Here is a 19,946-nt window from a genome sequence, read left to right as displayed (position 1 = left end):
ACTGGGAGGGATCCTAGACCATTCCTCCATACAGAATCCTTCCAGATCCTTGATATCCTTTGTCTGCGCTTATGGACTACCCTTTTCAATTCAAACCACCGGTTTTCAATGGGTCTCAAATCCGTAGACTGAGATGGCCATTACAAAACGTTGATTTTGTGTCAAATTAACCATTTATTTATTCTCTTGCTGGAAGATCGATGGTACTGGGTAAAGTTTATAATGCCATTGACCTTAACAAGGGCCCCAGGACCAGTGGAAGCAAATTAGCCCCATAACATCCTAGATCCACCACCATATTTTACAGTAGGTATAGGTTTTTATTCTGCTCATGTTTTCTCATTTCGACACCAAACCCACCACTGGTGTGCGTAGCCAAAGAGCTGAATTTTCATGTCATTTAACAAATGGAAATGCCTGGAGTTTGCTAAATGACATTGGCACTTGGATTGGTCAGCTGACATGAAAATAGAGCTCTTTGGCCACGCACACCATTGGTGGGTTTGGCATCAAAATGAGAATGTATGAATTGTATTAGTATAAAATAATATAATTTTCCCATATTTTGAGCATACAATATACAGTAGCTCAGTATTTGAAGTATTTATTTTATACAGTCATTTTTATTCATCTTTATCAAGCGTGTCCCCACTTCATATAAATTTGTCTTAAGAATAAAAGTATACTTATTTCTGAAGTATGAAATAATACAGTTGGTAAAGAAGCTGCAGCACAGCTGCAAGAGGAGAGGGACTACCCACTGGGCACACACTGGTTGAATCAACTTTGTTTCCACGTTATTTCAATTAAATTACGTTGAACCAGTGTGGAATTTTTTTATAATTTACATCTGTACCCAATGGGTACATAAACTGTTTCTTGTTGAATATGTATTGGAAAGAGAACCGGACAAGCCGCTGTGTATTCTTTGGTCAAACTAACGAGGAGCTGAAAAACAGTCATATTTTAGCTTTTTTAGGACTGTTGCCGATAAGATTGGGAATTCAGAAAACCCAATTATTCCGGTCTGACATCGACTCCACTTGTAATGAAAAGTGGATGAAAATAACACCTCGAATCACTGTGTTCTAGCTGTTTCCATCTTTACTCCTCCTAGAAATAGAGAAGCATGACTCATCCACATCCACCTATTATGATAATGGATGTTTTCATCATGAAGACAGGCAAAATGTGAATTACAAACAATTGGTTGCTCAGTTAACACTGGATCCAAATACAGGACAGCAGCACCCTCGCTTGTTGTGTTGTGTTCCATATGAACAGGGCATAATCCTCTGAAATGAAAGACGGATATTGTTGGACTTGTTAGTTTCATTTCCCCCTGAGGAGTGGCCAGGGTTGACCACCCCTGCCCACGCCGTGCCCCTCAGACTGGGCTAACCCAAATAAACACCTCTCCCAGAGGCACTCCACAGACACCACAGGAGGCTTCAGCCTGCTATTGCTTGGGAGCGAGAGGGCTGGGGTCCTGACTTTACAAACAGACTGTATCAGGCTCTGAAGAGGCTCTGCGGAGGCTGTCAGAGTGGGCCACTATTTGTGGCCGAAGCATAAATCTGAGAAAAAAATACTTCAAGCACCCCACCTCAAACTTGTATTTAAACAGACCATTTAAAAAATGCTTATTTCCTCACAGAAGATGATGTCATGTTGGCTCATAGGCTGAGCTGGCCAATCAGCGGTCTACTCACATTCTGTTATTGAGGTGCACCCACACCATTCTAACATAGAAAAGCTGTTTTTTAAACATAATTACACATTTTTAGAAGGAAAACCATTTCACTCATATTGTAATTAATTATTATGGGTTATGTTCATAGAAATCTGGAAACACAGAACAGTTACTTTAAAGGGTAGAATCACAACACATCCTGTTAAAATGTGTAACCTGGGTCTGCTGGCCATGTGCCTCGACTAACAGAGGGGAAGAGAAGGGTCTGGGCCACGGGGTGTGCTTATGCAACCAGTGATCCTTTTGTTAGTGATATCACCATCCTCATCATCAGGGCTATAGAATAATTAACTCCGTAGCTGGCCCCTGCGTCAGTGGGAATTCCACAGCCACTGGAATCTGTGGGAGAATGTAGAAGTGACTGGGATGAGCTCTGGGTGGGATGTGGGCTACAGTAGATTTTGGGAGTGATTTATGTCACATAGTTGAGGAGTATTTCTGGCTAGAGGAGTATTTCTGTCTGTAATAAAGACCTTTTGTTGGAAAAAACGTATTTATTTCAATTGTCTGATTTCCTTCTATGAACTGTATCTCAGTAATATCTTTGAAATTGTTGCATGTTGTGTTTATATTTTTGTTCAGTATATCTTAAAAAATGTGAACTATGTAGTTAATGGAAACAGATTATGTTTGAGGGATGGATAATTCAGTTAAAACATGATTATTTTTCTCCTCAGCTCGCTTCAAAGGAGAAAGAAGAGCACAGTTTGATATAGAAAACTTCTACCCAAGGCCTTGTTCACCATCCAGAGCTTCCTCGGACCACGTAAACGTCCTCTGTCTAATAAATGTGTATTTCCCTCCCTCTGGTGGTCAGCTGCATCATTACATCAATTTATATCACTTCACTGCAACTTTAGGATAGATGGGCATTCCTTAGAAAAACATTTATCCAACTCGACTGCTTCACAGCACAGACATGGCAAAGCAATCGCTGAATTTGTGCGAGCAGGCAGATCTAAATACATAACTTTCATATAACTATAATAAAGCATGCAATCTACACACTTCCTTAAACCTAAAACAAGTAAAGAAGTAATATTGTGTGGAAGTCAAACATTTGTTTTACGTGTGAGGCAGAGACATTGCATATGCTCAGAATGACAAAATCCAGCCCATTTCCCCTTGTCTATGAGGGAGAAATGCTGTTTAAATGGCCCAAATGTTGATTTAGACATTCACAATATTAACAGATTTTGCCTATCACTAATGCAATGATATGTTTTGTAAAGTAATAAAGAAGGTGAAATATTTTGGGTAGATGTTCCAAAAACAGGATATAACTATATATGGACATATTATTAAGTATGAAAAAGATTATTCATTCACAATAAAAAAATAAAAATAAATGATCATTTTGGATTTATTCACAAACATCCTATATTTGCTTTATTATACTTTTATTGTGTACTAGATCATATGGGTTGATTTTATTTTTATTTTTATCAGACATAAATGAACAATTCCAGGTGAAAGCTAAAGGACAAAGATTTGTGGGTTAGATTCCCACGGGGGGCCAGTACAAAAAAATAAATAATAATAATATGTATGAAATGTATGCATTCACTACTGTAAGTCGCTCTGGATAAGAGCGTCTGCTAAATGACTAAAATGTAAAAAGATGTAAATGTAATTTCTGGGGGGGGGTTGTTGACTAAAACCATAGTGTTGACTAAGATTGTTGACTAAAACCATAGTGAAACAGTGCAAAATGGCTGTCAGCTCAACTGCTTTTAAGGATAGGCAAACATTTTAATGAGTGATCTACAAAGGGGATCTCCTAATTTTGTTCTGTTAAACAAGCAACACCATTGACTAATTATGAAAATAAGCCCCTTTAACCTTTGCCATGTTTTAAACTAATGTGTGACATAAAAAGCAGCAGCAGTGGCGAAACTAATGGCATGTAACATCAGCATGTGGGCTGATTGACCTGCAGTCAGGAAGCAGAGGAGCGGTAACTAGGCCTATAATAATGTTCTAAGATTAGGCCAAGACAAGTCAGTCCACACATTGTAGTCTCTTCTAAGGCTATCTGCACAGTATCTCATAGGCCGACTTCTTCCTCAATAATCGTCCAGCAACCCCATACTTCTTAGTTCTTCTTATGGCTATTTTTGGGAACTTGTTGACTTTTAGAATTCAGAAGAAGTTTGTCTGCTGCCCTGGGGGACTCGGATGCAGGCGAGCTCATTCCTTTCAGTGGCTGGGGTAGTGCGGTGTGGTTCATCACAGGCACACAGAATAGATTTCTGTGCCGAACGCCTTTATAAAACATCATCAATGAGACAAATATGCAATTTCAAGGTTATGCATGGCATGGATGTAGTCAACATTTGTATTTACAACCATCCTAAATTCGATCAATAATTTGCCTATGTACCTACGTACCTTGAGCAGCAGGCTGCCGAAGAAAGAACCCACTGGGGTACAAATTAAACTTCTATTCCACGTTGGTTCAACATAACTTCCTTGAAATGACATGGGAACAACATTGATTCAACATGTGGGCTCAGTGGGATAACATTTGTTCCACAATTGTTTCAGAGGCATTCATGGAATTAAATGGAATGTTGCACTAGCCTAGCCATTTTGTATTATTATTTTTATTTCACCTTTATTTAACCAAGTAGGCCAGTTGAGAACAAGTTCTCATTTACAACTGTGACCTGGCCAAGATAAAGCAAAAGTAGTGCGAAAAAAACAACAACACAGAGTTACAAATAAACAGACATACAGTCAATAACACAAAAGAAAAGAAAAATAGAAAAAACGATGTACAGTGCGTGTAAATGTAGAAGGGTAGGGAGGTAGGCAATTAAATAGGACATAGAGGTGAAAATAATTACAATTTAGCATTACTACTGGAGTGATATATGTGCAGATGATGATGATGTACAAGTAGAGATACTGGGGTGCAAAAGAGCAAGAGGGTAAGTAATAATATGGGGATGGGGTAGTCGGGTGGGCTATTTACAGATTGGCTGTATTGTCGACTGTAAAGCTAGTGTCCATATATTTAATCTCTAGTGTGAAGTTCTTTAATTGGCCATTTAATTATGATTGTTCGTTATCTTTGTCATTATAGGCTTTTAGTTGACTAGGATAAATGATGATGATGATGATGATGATGATGACCACTTCGTTTTCGGGAAATAGAACAGTTGTCAGTTTTTTCATTTCAGATGAAGTGAATTGTCCAGTACCAGGCCATCATCTATCAGAGTGGCGCATACGGACACCTAGTGGAAATAATGTGTAAATCCATTTCTCGTGTGATCTTGGCCAGGGATACAAGTGGTATAAATATCATGATACTGGCCATTCTGATCGCTGCTAGTGAGGGAGGCTGGTTTATGGTTTATGAAGAAAAAAAACACTGTCGCGTTCCAGTATTCTATTTACAAGACAGAGAGTAAAGCAGATGCACATGTAAGTAGTCTACATTTACATTAGGAAAACCCATCATAATAGGCTATTTATTACTTGTAGGCTATGTTAAAATATCATTTGGATGTCTGAAGAATATGCATAGACAATGTGTTAGACATTGGTGAGCCTCTATCAATCATTTCTACAATCATATGTGGTTCTGTTCCTTTTTCGTTTAAAGGGGCTATCTACATTTCAAACAATAACAAAGCAGACAGAGATATGAATACAAAGACCTTCCATGCTATCAAAATGATAGTTTTAACCATATTTTTTTACTGTAAAATGTTTGTTTACAATTAAATGAGCATATATTTGGGGTTCTGATGGGGTTCGACAGTTGAACTAAGCTCACGAGGCATGTATAAGCTATATTCTTAAAAGCTACGGGTAGCCAAATCGCATTCATTTTAAATTACAAAAATGGATGCACCAATCTCAGATTGCCCCTTTAATTTGGTATTATATAATTTAATTGTTTTGAATTAAAACAAGGTGTTTATGGGTTTCCTCTATTTCCTCTCCTTCAGTGTCTGCTCCTATTCGGATATGAATAAGAAATAAGGCTTCAGCGCAAAATTGCGATTGCATTTTCCCACGTGCGTAAAAGGTAACAACACGGCTCCACACTAGGATGCTTTGCCTTGACACCTGTTAGAAGAAGAGCCAAAGAATACGCGGTACTTTAAAACAACCCTCCACTGTTTAAAGGTGGCTGAACATTGCTGGAAGTGCATTTTGGGCGTCGCACGAGGACTGTCAGAGGATACGGTCAACGCAATGGAAAGTACCATATTAAATGAGCAGGACTTTTGGTCATTCAACAAATCCTGGAGGAACTCAACCCTTGGCAACGGGACCACCGGGGGAAACCAGACTAACCCCCTGAAACGGAACGATGAGGTGGCTAAAGTGGAGGTGACCGTGCTCGCCCTGGTTCTGTTCCTGGCCCTGGCTGGGAACCTGTGTGTTCTGGTGGCCATCCACACCACCAAGCACACCCAGTCCCGAATGTACTACTTCATGAAACACCTCAGCATCGCTGATCTGGTGGTGGCTATATTTCAGGTCCTGCCACAACTTATCTGGGACATTACTTTCCGTTTCTATGGACCCGATATCCTGTGCAGGTTGGTGAAATACCTTCAAATCGTCGGGATGTTCGCCTCTACCTATGTGCTTGTTTTGATGTCCGTAGACAGGTGCTTAGCGATTTGTCAGCCGCTTCGGTCTCTGCAAAAGAGAAAGGACCGCTTCTATGTGATTATATCGTGGGTCCTCAGCCTATTGTTCAGCAGCCCACAGATGTACATATTTTCTCTGAAGGACGTTGGAGCCGGAGTGTATGACTGTTGGGGCGACTTCGTTGAGCCCTGGGGTGCCAAAGCGTATATAACTTGGATTAGCCTTACCATCTACATTATACCAGTGGCCATACTGAGCCTTTGCTATGGGCTAATAAGCTTTAAGATATGGCAAAACTTTAGAATGAAAACCAAGAGGGACCAGTGCATAAGCCTCACCCCGAAGACTTCGAAAGGCCATGCGCTCGCCCGGGTGAGCAGTGTAAAGCTCATCTCCAAAGCGAAGATAACCACCGTTAAAATGACATTTGTCATAGTCCTGGCGTATATTGTTTGCTGGACACCTTTCTTCACCGTGCAGATGTGGACGGCTTGGGATCCAGCGGCGCCCCGGGAAGGTAAATGTAAACTTCACCTCGAAAATAACCAGTACAATGCAGTGCGGTAAGATTATGTGCGTAATAGGAGCTACTTTAACGAGGGGCTTCGCAATTCTAGACTGAAGCAATTATTAATATGTACATTTTAAAGTTAAACGACAATGAATGTCCATGGTTAATTTAAGCGCTCAGAGCGTATTCTGCCTTGGAGTGTATCATGTGGCGTGCGTAATGTTGCACGCGGTGTACTATTATTTATCAGACTTCGGCATTCTGCGCACCGGAGCAGCCCACAGCTACAGCAATGGTGTACGTAAAATTTAAATAATTACGAATAGCAAATAGCCTCGATGGTAATACAAATATACAAAGATACACTATACAGCCTTTGCCATTGACAGTCAATTGAAATTCGCACAATATTGGACACTGCACTTTTACCCATAAAATGTTGGTCATCCTGAGGAACGTCAGAGGATGTATGCCAGAGGATGTATTTGTAAGATTAGACGCATCATATGGAGAAGCCGCCCACCCACACAGGCAGTGGATGAAATGACAACATAAATTTAGATAATTCCGCAGCATCTCATTATATGCCTCCAGCCAACCAAAATGCCATGTTGCAAATGAAGCTCTGCTCACCTATCGAATGTTATGGTGACTTGTGGAGACGCGGGGGCAACAATCCAAATATGTATGGAATAATGTTACATTTGCAAAAAAAAACATTATTCGTTTTATTAATTTCATATAGGCCTATATAAGCCATCAACATATCCTTCATTTTTGAAAAGATTTGAATTTGACAATGGTTGTCCAGAATTGGTACAGTTTGTTTTATGAAGACAAAAAACACCACCACCGTCCATTTGATTCACTCTCTATAACGAACAACAACAACATTGACAACAGTGATCTTATTAGGCTATAATACCCCTCCACTGAAGTGAAGTAAATTATCCTACGCACGATGATTTACATGCAACCAAAATAAATCACTGGAAGCAGTCTTTCATGAGTGTAACCTGCGTGGATTGCGCGCATCTCTGAGGCCCAACCAACCGAGCCTGCCTGCAGTTAATCATTAGTCTGATTATACATGTACGCCGAGCTATTGTTACCTGGGCGGCACATCGGCGTGCAAGTGGGGCCACGCATGTCATCTCCTCAGTCCAGCACACAGGGCAGCGGCACGGCACGACACCCTAGAGCTCTTCGATGGCGCAGCAGACAGTCAGTCCACTGCAATTAATCTCTTAATGACCCGCTTTATGGCCACATCCAATGTTATTCATTAATTCATTGGTTTTCGTCAAATATGCTATTGCTGTTGGCAGTGGCGATTTTAGCATATAAATCTTGGTGGTGCAAAAAAAAAAAGTGGGATGTATGCCAGCAAAGCCAGTCCACAACACAACACTCAACAATACATTAATTGCACTGTAACGTTGACAAACGGTGCCCACAAACTGTTAGGGTCTACATAAAGCTGAGTCCCAACAGCATTTCCAACACCTTACCACTGCTACACCTGGCTATCAGCAGAGCCTTGTCTGGCAGCGAAACAGTTCACTCAGCCTCATTTACTGTCTTTTAAAAAAACATAGCTGATATGGCTGAATTGTTTAAACAAATGTGGTTTCTTCTGACAATTGAGATGTACAAACTATGGCATAAGGGGATGAAAAGCGAATAAGAGGAAATCCGTAATTTCCATTAAGACATTAATGAGCGAGCTAGGACAGACATAGTCAATATAACTATTTGTTCAACACATTTTAAATGTACAGCGAAATAATTCAGAACATGGGCCGCTCTTACAGTGCTCTCCCTGTACACCAAGTCAGAACCATAAGATAAATAAAATAGGCATATAAGCAGACAATGAAATCTCTTACAATATTCTCATCTTGCCTATGCCGTTCGGCCATCGCTCATCCATATATTTCTATGTACATATTCTTATTAATTCCTTTACACTTGTGTGTAAAAGGTAGTTGTTGTGAAATTGTTAGATTACTTGTTAGATATTACTGCATGGTCAGAACTAGAAGCACAAGCATTTCGCTACACTCGCATTAACATCTGCTAACCATGTTTATGTGACCAATAACATTTGATTTGATTTGATTTGATCATTACGTTTCTCAAAAACAGGTTATAGGCTACATGTGCACCACCAAGTCAGAACAGTAAGCAACATTTTAAGAGGTGAAAATAGACCAAATTATTAGAGTGAGGCACATGGGCTACTAACAGCTTACTACATAACATACACTTAGTATTACCTTCTTAGCTACAGTATATATATCTCCCTGCCATATCACATAATTTATGCAGAAGCATACAATACATTTTTGGACTCACCTTGCTGTGCTGTGCTCACTTGAACAGGAAGGTGGAGCGGCGGTCCTTCTTGTGGACACATTTTGTCATCAAACTTTGTCATCAAAGTTTGGCATTCTCTGGATTTATGGTGCTTTCAAGAGAACTGGGAACTCGCAGAAAAAAAGTTTGAATCATGATGACGTCAGTGATCTTCAGGTCATAGTTCTAGAAAGAGGCCGAGTTACAATTCCGAGTTGGATGAAAGTTCCAAATGTATTTTTCCAGTCGTGGCTCATTTTTCCAGAGTTCTCAGTTATCTTGAACTCACTAAAGTCAGATTTTGCAGTTCCGAGTTAACAGTTGTTTTGAGTGCAGCACAAATCATGCTTCATTGACAGCATGGCCAATGTGGAATGAATTATATTTCTAGACTAGGAAAAGAGACCCTTAATCTTAGACTTGGGACCACACAGCCATTCCACTGAACAGCAGGCTAGTGATTGCTTTGCAGGCTAGTGAACAGCAGGCTTGTGATTGCCTCTTCTGGCTGTGCCGGGTGGAGATTATAACAGAACATGGCCAAGATGTTCAAATGTTCACAGATGACCAGCAGGGTCAAATAATAATATTCAACACAACTGTTCTCTTCTGTTCTGTTCCCTTCTGATTTCCACAGCAGCAGCATCACAAATGATTTCCCAACATTTCAAGACAAACACCAGGAAATAAAACGAGGTGGTAAACAGTTATTAGAATCCCCAAACAATCTTGCATTACAAGTGTATGGAAAAGTATAGAAATAACAATTCTCAGCCAAAGTTATTTTTTTTTTTAAGTAGAGTAGATGTCTGCGCCCCCATGGAAATATAATTAGCATAATCAAAACCCCCCATCCAAATCCATCTGTTTAAGCTAGAGATAACAGTTTTTGCAAGGGCTGCGTCTCAATCCACCGCATCCGCCAATGGCAGCCTTCAACATATGCGTTGGAAGGTGGCCAAGCTACAGCTGTGTTTGTCAGACCATGAGACATCCCAAAAATCGGTCTTGTCACGGAAACGTCTGTAGCGTCAGAACAGTTTGGCCTACAGACAAATATGACCACTCTATGGAAAGATGAGACTTGTTTTTCACCAGCCTCACAAAACTCATCTGAAGGAAGTACAGTATATATGGAAGTGGTTTAGTGCCCCCAAATATTTTGTATGGGAAAAATAGATAATCATTTCCTGATCTTTCTTATATCTTTCTGATATAGAACAGACACCTTAAAACCAACTTCCTTTTGATTTATTTTTGGACTATGTCACGTGTGCTTATGTTTATTGATTAAATTAGTCACTCCCTGGACATGCTTCCCGACTTACAGAATAACGCCTCACCAAAGGGAAGTGTTTTTTTTGTTTTTGTGTTGGAGGTGGCCGGGTCCGGGTGTCAGTACCGGAGCTACCAGGGAGGCCTCAGGTGGTTCATCGGACTCTCATGCCTCAGCTGGCTTGACAGGTTCCCATGCCTCGGTGGGTTCGACGGGTTCCCCTGCCTCAGCTGGCTTGACAGGTTCCCATGCCTCGGTGGGTTCGACGGGTTCCCCTGCCTCAGCTGGCTCGACAGGTTTCCATACCTTAGTGGGATCGATAGGCTCCCATGCCTCAGCTGGGTGAAAAGATTCCCGTGCCTCAGCCGACGCAACCGGGGAGTTTTCAGCCGGGTCATCAGGCTCTCACGCCTCAGCCGGTTTGTCAGGTTTCTACGCCTCTGCGGAGGCAACCGGTCCGCTCCTGTTCCCCGGGATTGTCCCTTTGGTTGGCGTCCTGCGGCTGGAGCTCCCTGCCAGGGAGGGGGTACTGTCATGTGTGCTCTCTCTCCAGCGCTCTAGGTCGCGATGCTCCCGCGCCTCAGCTGGATCGACAGGTTCCCGCGCCTCAGCAGAGGTGACCGGTTCGCTCCTGGTCCCCGGGATTGTCATTTTGGTCGGCATCCTACGGCTGAAGCCGCGCGTCGAGGAGGGTGTACTGTGACGTGTGCTCCCTCTCTGGCCTCTAGGTCACCAGGCTGCTGATTATTGCGCACACCTGTCACCATCGTCACGCGCATCAGCGCCTAATGACATTCACCTGGACTCCATCACCTCCTAGATTACCTGCCCTATTTATGTCACTCCTTTTGGTTCCTTCCCCAGGTGTTGTTGTTTCAGTTTCATGTCTGTGCGTTGTTCGTGTTTCTTGTTTTGTATTATGTTCCGTTTATTGATTAAATGATTCACTCCCTGAACTTGCTTCCCGACTCCCAGAGCACACGCTAGACTATCTGTTGTTCCATGTAGTGAATCTTTTATTTGTTGAGTTTCTATGGACTAACAGCAGTAAGGCCAATGCAGTTATATTGCCATATTGGGCATTAACTCTCACGGATACACAGGGGATGCAACATGGTGCAAATAGTTTATTTTCACTATACGTTTCCATAAAATACGATTGGAAAATCCATAATATATTGGCTTTAAAATGGAAAGAAAGTAGCTTATAAACTATTTGAAAGCAGCCATTATGGAAGAGAACCTGGCTGCATGTGGCTATGGAGAGATAAGGTATCCATTAGCTTGCAGCACCACAGCCAGCAGAGTGAGCCCAGACAGCCGTACAGACTAATGGCTATTACTGAGGAGGCCATTAGTAACACATGCAGTACTTTGCTAATGTTTGATAAGGACCACATCACACTGCCTATTACCTCCATCATGGCAGATAATGATGTCAGCATTACACCTATTCACATTCAGATAACAACCTATCAAGACACACTTGTAATACTATTCTGATTAAACTATAATGTAGGATTTAAGTCATGACACTTTATTACAGAGCAGATTATTTGACATACCCCTTGATAGAGCTGCTAACCTGTAGCTTCCTTTTCTTGCCACAGAGAAGCTAAACTGTAAATTGGAAACATCAGTTAGTACAGAATGGTTGTCAGTGGTGTTTTTCCTCCTCGAAAACCATTATACATTGGCTCCCCAGAGATGGGCTCAAATAAGAGAATTTTCCACCACTCTCGCAATAAAATCAAACTGCAAACACAAAAGTTAAAGTTCTCTGTTTCCTGCTTTCCCTGAAAAGGGGTGAACTCAGCAGAAACATGATTCCCAAACAGCAACCCACAGCAAAATCATTGATTGAAGCTTCATGTGGACCTGTGCTTCCTCCCTCTTGCTACACAACAGTACCATAGCTCAAATTTAAGGGATTTAGGACTTGAATACCTTCTCCTACTCATATAAACAAACACACTCTAGAGTGCACACATGCAAATACATAATCACACACACACACAGTGTACAAAACATAGACTAACCAGGTGAATCAAGTCAAATGAAATCAAATGTTATTTGTCACATGCGCCGAATACAACAGATGTAGACCTTACTGTGAAATGCAGGTGAAAGCTATGTATGTGACCTCCTGGGGGTCCAACTCAATATTAGGAAGGTGTTCTTAATGTTTTGTACACTCAGTGTATAATATATACATATAGTAATACTACAGTACTATAGTCTTTTTTCATGTGGGTATCTTGAGCTTGTTTCTGTGGGTTTAACACTATATTGTAATTTGTTTTGAATGGCAACATAATGAAGAAAACTGGCTAAACCGTAAAAAAAATAGACCAAGACAAAGTTTGCTGCCTATGTTGTCTCAATATTGATTATCAGGTGCTGATCTGCAGCATCCCATCTATGAGTTATGTTCATGCCCATCCATACCTGAGTGTATAGCCTTCATACTCCCCAAGTTGCCTCACCCTCTGCTCTGCTGTGTGATGCTGACTGGCAGTGACTCCATCGATCAGCATTCTGTGGTAGAAATTCTATAGTAAGAGAGACTTCAGATTCTTTTAAACAACAACATTATTATAAGATTTGCAGAAATGAAGGAATCAACCATCACTAAGAATAGTTCAGAGTTGAAAGCTCAACGAACAGAGTTGTCTCTCTCCTTTTATAGAAAGTACATCCTTTTATCTTTGTGACAGTTAGCAGTTGTACAGAAACAGGCCCTGGAAACAGAGTTGTAAAAAGTAATTTAGCTCGTCTGTGTAGATCAAGATAGCTGATATTGCCACCATTCTCTGTTCCTCCCAGCAATTCCCACATAGCTAAATTCCTGCCGATCGCAAGCACAGGAGGTCACATACTGCGGTCGCACCCAAAAAGTTTGTATCAGTAAAAAATACTAGCATGTAATAATGGACAATTATTTAAATAAAAAACATTATGTCTAATTAAACAGTTTAGTATGTAATGAATATTAATTTCCTCCACAAGTCTGCCTTGTCCCCATGGACTCCTTTTGTCCATGGCCACGGTGTGCTCCTCCCTGCATTTAAAGAAGCTTTATTTAAGAGACACCAAGCCTCATTGTTGTTATTGTCATTCAAAAAGTAAAGTTTTCTTTTTAAAATATATATATATATTTTTTTTTACCCCTTTTCTCCCCCAATTTCATGGTATCCAATTGCAACTCCTGTACAGACTCGGGAGAGGCGAAGGTCGAGAACCGTGCATCCTCTGAAACACAACCCAACCAAGCCGTACTGCTTCTTGACACAATGCCCACTTAACCTGGAAGCCAGCTGCACCACCCTGTCAGAGGAAACACCATACACGATGGGACAAAGACATCTCTGCCGGCCAAACCCTCCCCTAACCCGGACTCTGGGCTAATTGTGCACCGCCCCATGGGTCTTCCGGTCGCAGACAGCTGCGACAGAGCCTGGACTCAAACTCAGAATCTCTATTGGCACAGCTAGCACTGTGGAGGCATTAGTAAAGTGTTATTAAATATAATGTTAGATGCGCCTTTTTATTAAAATAGGGAAGTCCTTTTCAGTTGTGTTGACTCAAACAATCATGTGATCAGAGACTAAATAGAGAGTTATTGTACCAGCTTCCATTTAAGGAATTAATAGTGTAGTGCATCTGATAGCCAGGTCAGTGGTTGGCTGAGAGCCAAAACAGAGTCTTGTTTTGGAATTCTACTGCTTAGCTTCTCTGGCAGTGAATCATCTGAAGTGCAGTCTTGATATTAAACTCAGATGATTGTAAATAATTGTCTTTCTTAGAAGAGGAAATAAAATAGTTTGATGTTGTGTCAGCCTTTATGAATGTGCTAAAGAGCCTAAACCGTGGCCATGAGTCAGCACAGGACCTGACAGCAGATTTACGAATCAAGGGAAAGATTCTAATTTGCCAGTTTAGTGTGATTGATCGTCTCTTGGTAAACGGCACCATGAGCTAATCTACCAAAGGTTATTTATCATCATAATTCCTTCCTTCAAATGACATCTTGGCCCCATTCTCACCCGTGCGCCACCTTTTACAAAGCCATAAAACATTTTTATAGACATGATCTGGCAAGACATTTTTTTAACTAGGCAAGTCAGTTAAGAACAAATTCTTATTTACAATGACGGCCTACACCGGCCAAACCTGGATGACGCTGGGCCAATTGTGCACCGCTCTATGAGACTCTCAATCACAGCCAGTTGTAATACAGCCTGGATTTGAACCAGGGTGTCTGTAGTGACACCTCTAGCACTGAGATGGAGTGTCTTAGACCGCTGTGCCCCTCAGGAGCCCATATACTGTATGCTATTTAGCATAGCATACAGTATGTATTGAATTTTATATATTGAGTTTTAAGTTGTGTCATTTTGTGGCTCAAAGTAAGCTACAAAGCAATGGAATTACAGAGTATCTACTTCACTAGCTGCAGGACATCCTAATGCTGCAGGACATCCTAATGCTGCAGGATATCCTAATGCTGCATCTTAATGCTGCAGGACATCCTAATGCTGCAGGACATCCTAATGCTGCAGTTCATCTTAATGCTGCAGGATATCCTAATGCTGCAGGACATCCTAATGCTGCAGGACATCCTAATGCTGCAGGACATCCTAATGCTGCAGGACATCCTAATACTGCAGGATATCCTAATGCTGCAGTTCATCTTAATGCTGCAGGATATCCTAATGCTGCAGGACATCTTAATGCTGCAGGACATCCTAATGCTGCATCTTAATACTGCAGGACATCCTAATGCTGCAGGATATCCTAATGCTGCAGTTCATCTTAATGCTGCAGGATATCCTAATGCTGCAGTTCATCTTAATGCTGCAGGATATCCTAATGCTGCAGGACATCTTAATGCTGCAGGATATCCTAATGCTGCATCTTAATACTGCAGGACATCCTAATGCTGCAGGATATCCTAATGCTGCAGTTCATCTTAATGCTGCAGGATATCCTAATGCTGCAGGACATCTTAATGCTGCAGGACATCCTAATGCTGCAGGACATCCTAATGCTGCAGGATATCCTAATGCTGCATCTTAATGCTGCAGGACATCCTAATGCTGCAGGACATCCTAATGCTGCAGAATATCCTAATGCTGCAGGACATCCTAATGCTGCAGGATATCCTAATGCTGCAGGACATCCTAATGCTGCAGGACATCCTAATGCTGCAGGATATCCTAATGCTGCATCTTAATGCTGCAGGACATCCTAAAGCTGCAGGACATCCTAATGCTGCAGTTCATCTTAATGCTGCAGGATATCCTAATGCTGCAGGACATCCTAATGCTGCAGGACATCCTAATGCTGCAGGACATCCTAATGCTGCAGGACATCCTAATACTGCAGGACATCCTAATGCTGCAGGATATCCTAATGCTGCAGTTCATCTTAATGCTGCAGGATATCCTAATGCTGCAGGACATCTTAATGCTGCAGGACATCCTAATGCTGCAGGACATCTTAATGCTGCAGGACATCCTAATGCTGCTGGACATCCTAATGCTGCAGGACATCCTAATGCTGCAGGATATCCTAATGCTGCAGGACATCCTAATGCTGCAGGACATAATGACTTGTCATATGACTGAGTTTACTTTGTTTTGTATTATCTTTACATTGTAGTTATCTAGTAGATCAATTCCACTTCACTCTTGCATACTGAAAGTTGTTTCCCCCACATGTCGGCCCTATCCCCGGTAAATGTGTGTCCTCCCTGCTCTGACACTGTAATCACCAGACAAAAGAATGAGTTACAGTGTTCACATCGGGACACTTGTGCTCATATAACTCACAGCCTTAATGACTGACGGATCAATTAGTCCCTATTTACTCGGTTGTGCTCCTGTGCCCTTCTGCCGATTGCTCCCAGTGATTTAGATTTGAGCAACCTTCGTATTTGAGCTAGAGGGCCAGCCATTAAAGATGATGTGAGAGGAATATTGGAGGAGAGGGACGTATGGAGAGAGATTAGCAATCACCAAGAAGAGGTTAAATACAGGACATGAGACAATTCCATTAAAGAATTCCAATTCAGAAAATGTTTTCTAGTGTCAAAATTGACTACTAAGTGTAAATAGGATAAAATTGGTCATAAAGTCAGTCTCGTCCCAAACAGAGATTTGTGAGATGGTAGGAAAAAAATGGTATGTCACAGAATGAAGGATACCGTAACAGTTTTCATTGGGTTGGATTTATTTCAATCTTGCCCAAATGCCCACAGCTGGCAGCACCCAAGTAATCATCAATTCGGAACGCAGCTGCACTGCACGCGACCCAATCGTAATGCCCATGGTCAATTTGGTTTGGCATTTGATATCCTTACGGGGCTAGTTAGGGACCTTCAGTATATTAGACAATGTACATGGAACAATATTTTTAAATGTCAACATCACCAAAATCCAATGACTTAAAAAAATGAAATCTACTATACATTTTTTAAATTCATTTACACAGTGGCGGTGCTAGCTTGTATGGCTCCCTGGGCGAACCCCCCCCTTCAGCCCCCCGCCAACAAAATGAAAAGCACCATTCTGCACTAACTGTCATTTTTATTCAGACATTCGGAACAACACAAATAAATAATCATAACATTTAAAACGATATAAATATAAAAATAAATACAAAAATAAGTCTCTTAAATATCAAAAAGAAGTAACAAAGACAAATAGAAACAAATTTGTGTTGATTTGGCACTCAGGCATCAATACATTACCCATCCCCCAACACTGTCAACCAAGAGTCAAGACTAAACCAATTCACCTTGGTGGTGTGCAGACTGGTTTTATATTATTCTTAACAATTTCGCACAAACCATAAAAAAATGCATCAAATATGTCTGTGAAACTATATATTCACAGTGTTATGAATGAATTGTGGTTTATTTGGTAGCATTTCGTAGTGATGATTTTACTAATTGCATTAGTACTGTTCAAAGTTAGAGGTGCGCTATTTGATAGATTTCCCCTACCTCGGGCTTCCAGTGGGGAGACCTGAGGTCAACCTACCCCCGCTCTCCCTACCTCGGGCTTCCAGTGGGGAGACCTGAGGTCAACCTACCCCCGCCCCCTACCTCGGGCTTCCAGTGGGGAGACCTGAGGTCTACCTACCCCCGCTCTCCCTACCTCGGGCTTCCAGTGGGGAGACCTGAGGTCAACCTACCCCCGCTCTCTCTACCTCGGGCTTCCAGTGGGGAGACCTGAGGTCAACCTACCTCAGCCCCCCTACCCATCTCGTACTTCTGAATGGGAGACCTTCCCAGGCAGTAGCCTGCCTTGCTCACAAACTAGAATAAGGCCGCCCACTCCGACAAAGTTAATTGACCCACAGTCCCATGCGTTGACATGATATCATTGACGTGACGTGCAAATGATCAATAGAAAACCAATCGCGCAAATGTCACCATTACGATTTTTTTTGTTGTGCAGCTGACCCCGGTAAGATGCCACCCTGGGCGTCTGCCCATGTCTCCTATACCTAAATCCGCCACTGCATATACACATATTGAAAGCATTTAATGACACATTGACGGACCCAAACTAGCCCCATAGATAGGCTATCCAATCAGTAGCGGTGTGTGGGTAAAATCACTGGGGAAGAGAAAGAGAGAGAAAGGGTGAAAGGAGAAAGGAGAAAGGGAGAGATAATTAAGATGTAAATGGTTTCCTCATGTTTGTCCTTAGAAGAACCAGAGGATAATTTCATAATGAGACCAACAGTCATGTTTGTAAGATGTTAAGCTCTGTCTGAAATGTAGATCATTACAACGTGTGAATGAGATCAATGGAAATCGATCGATCCAATCAGATATCATCTTTAAAAATGTATAGGCAATTTGCAATCAATAAAAATCTAAGTGTTTGTGTGTGTCTTGTTTCCCCAGCCATGCCCTTCATCATCTCCATGCTGCTGGCCAGTCTGAACAGTTGCTGTAACCCGTGGATCTACATGTGCTTTGCGGGCCACCTGTTCTCAGACCTGAGGCAGAACTTTGTGTGCTGCTCGGCCCGCTACCTCAAGTCCTCCCAGTGCCACTGCGAGCGTGACAACGACTCCAGCCGCAAAAGCAACTCCTCCACCTACGTCATCAAGAGCACCAGTAGCCAGAGGAGCGTCACACAGACCTCCACCACATGAGACGCCCTCACTCCCCACAATGGTACCCCCCCAGTCAGAACTGTAAACCCCTCACACACACCCTCCAACACCGCCCCAAACCCACATTTCTCCTTCCCCTACTGTTGTCCTGCTCCGGGGGAGGCTCACCTAAAACTATTGCACTGATTTTTATATTTCGTCTCAGACATGGTTTGTCAAGAGTAAATTGAACAATTGATTGTTGTACAGATGGAGATTTATTTGGGGACATGTTGAACGTCTCCACTTACAGGGAAATGTCCTGTCGCAGTTCAGAGTGAGTCATCCATTGATTGTGTTTTCAGACTGATGGATTTACATATTTGGTCCGTGGAGGAGGACAGGAGATGGTAAATGAAAAATGAAGCACTGACTGTCTGTCACTCCCAACCAAGGAGAGGAGGGAGCTGTGTTCTCCTCACCATGGACTTAAAGTCCATTAACATAGGCCTCCCATGCCACAGACTTCGTGTCAATCAGATCTGTTATGGTGGTTTGGATTGTGAATACTGACCAAGACAGAGTGACAATTCTTATTAATTTTGTCAGCCTGAAGGTAAAGCTACTCTCCTCTTACATTCCTTTGCACATATTGACATATAGGATGTCTCCTGTGCTATGTTGCTCATGTCTGTTGCATCACACCATCCGTTAGGTCACACACACAGTACGTTTCAACTATTACACAGTTTGTGAAATGACAACTGCCATATCTGTCATGCTGTAAATGTTTACTTACTTAATTTTACAGAAGGCAACTCAATAAACTAGCTACCATTTTCTTCTAGGATGAACACAAACATCCAAATGTATTTCTATGAAGATTGTGGTGTACTTTGGCAAAAATGTTCCTACATAATTACTCTGTCTGTACTTTTTGAGTGGTAGGCTGACGTCTTCTTCATTGCAAAATAGGATTGAGAAAATGGATTACACACACTCAGAACACTCAGAATTGGGAGAGCAATTTCATGAATCCTGCTTTGATCTATCTGGATTATTCAATGTAATTTAGAACCTATTGCATAAAGAGGGTGACCTGCCTTAATTAGGAAGCTACTTGAAACTCTGGTCCTTCTGCACATCACAAATGGCAGTATTATTTTATTTTACTTTTTACAAAGTTGGCTTCTGCTTTTACTGTAAACGTCATGGTTTTCAATTTATCCTTAAACCTACTGAACATTTAATAGAAAACATAATTTCCTTATTTGCATTTAGAGTGTTGTATTTTGGAAAGTACGTACTGTATGTAT

The 19,946-nt window shown here is 41.6% G+C and overlaps 1 protein-coding gene across 1 annotated transcript; it reads left to right on the top strand.

The window, feature by feature from the left end:
* Nucleotides 1-4,701: 4,701 nt before the first annotated feature.
* LOC106583182 (isotocin receptor) lies at nt 4,702-19,934 on the top strand. Its single transcript, XM_014167082.2, has 3 exons — nt 4,702-5,185; nt 5,716-6,887; nt 18,437-19,934. The coding sequence occupies exons 2-3, from the start codon at nt 5,966-5,968 to the stop codon at nt 18,688-18,690; spliced, it is 1,176 nt and encodes a 391-aa protein (XP_014022557.1). The 5' UTR covers nt 4,702-5,185; nt 5,716-5,965; the 3' UTR covers nt 18,691-19,934.
* The last annotated feature ends 12 nt before the right edge of the window (nt 19,935-19,946 follow it).

Source organism: Salmo salar, chromosome ssa22 (assembly GCF_905237065.1).
Source record: "Salmo salar chromosome ssa22, Ssal_v3.1, whole genome shotgun sequence".
Lineage (NCBI taxonomy): Eukaryota > Metazoa > Chordata > Actinopteri > Salmoniformes > Salmonidae > Salmo > Salmo salar.
Note: the sequence above shows the minus strand (reverse complement) of the source record. Positions and strands in the feature narration are given on the sequence as shown.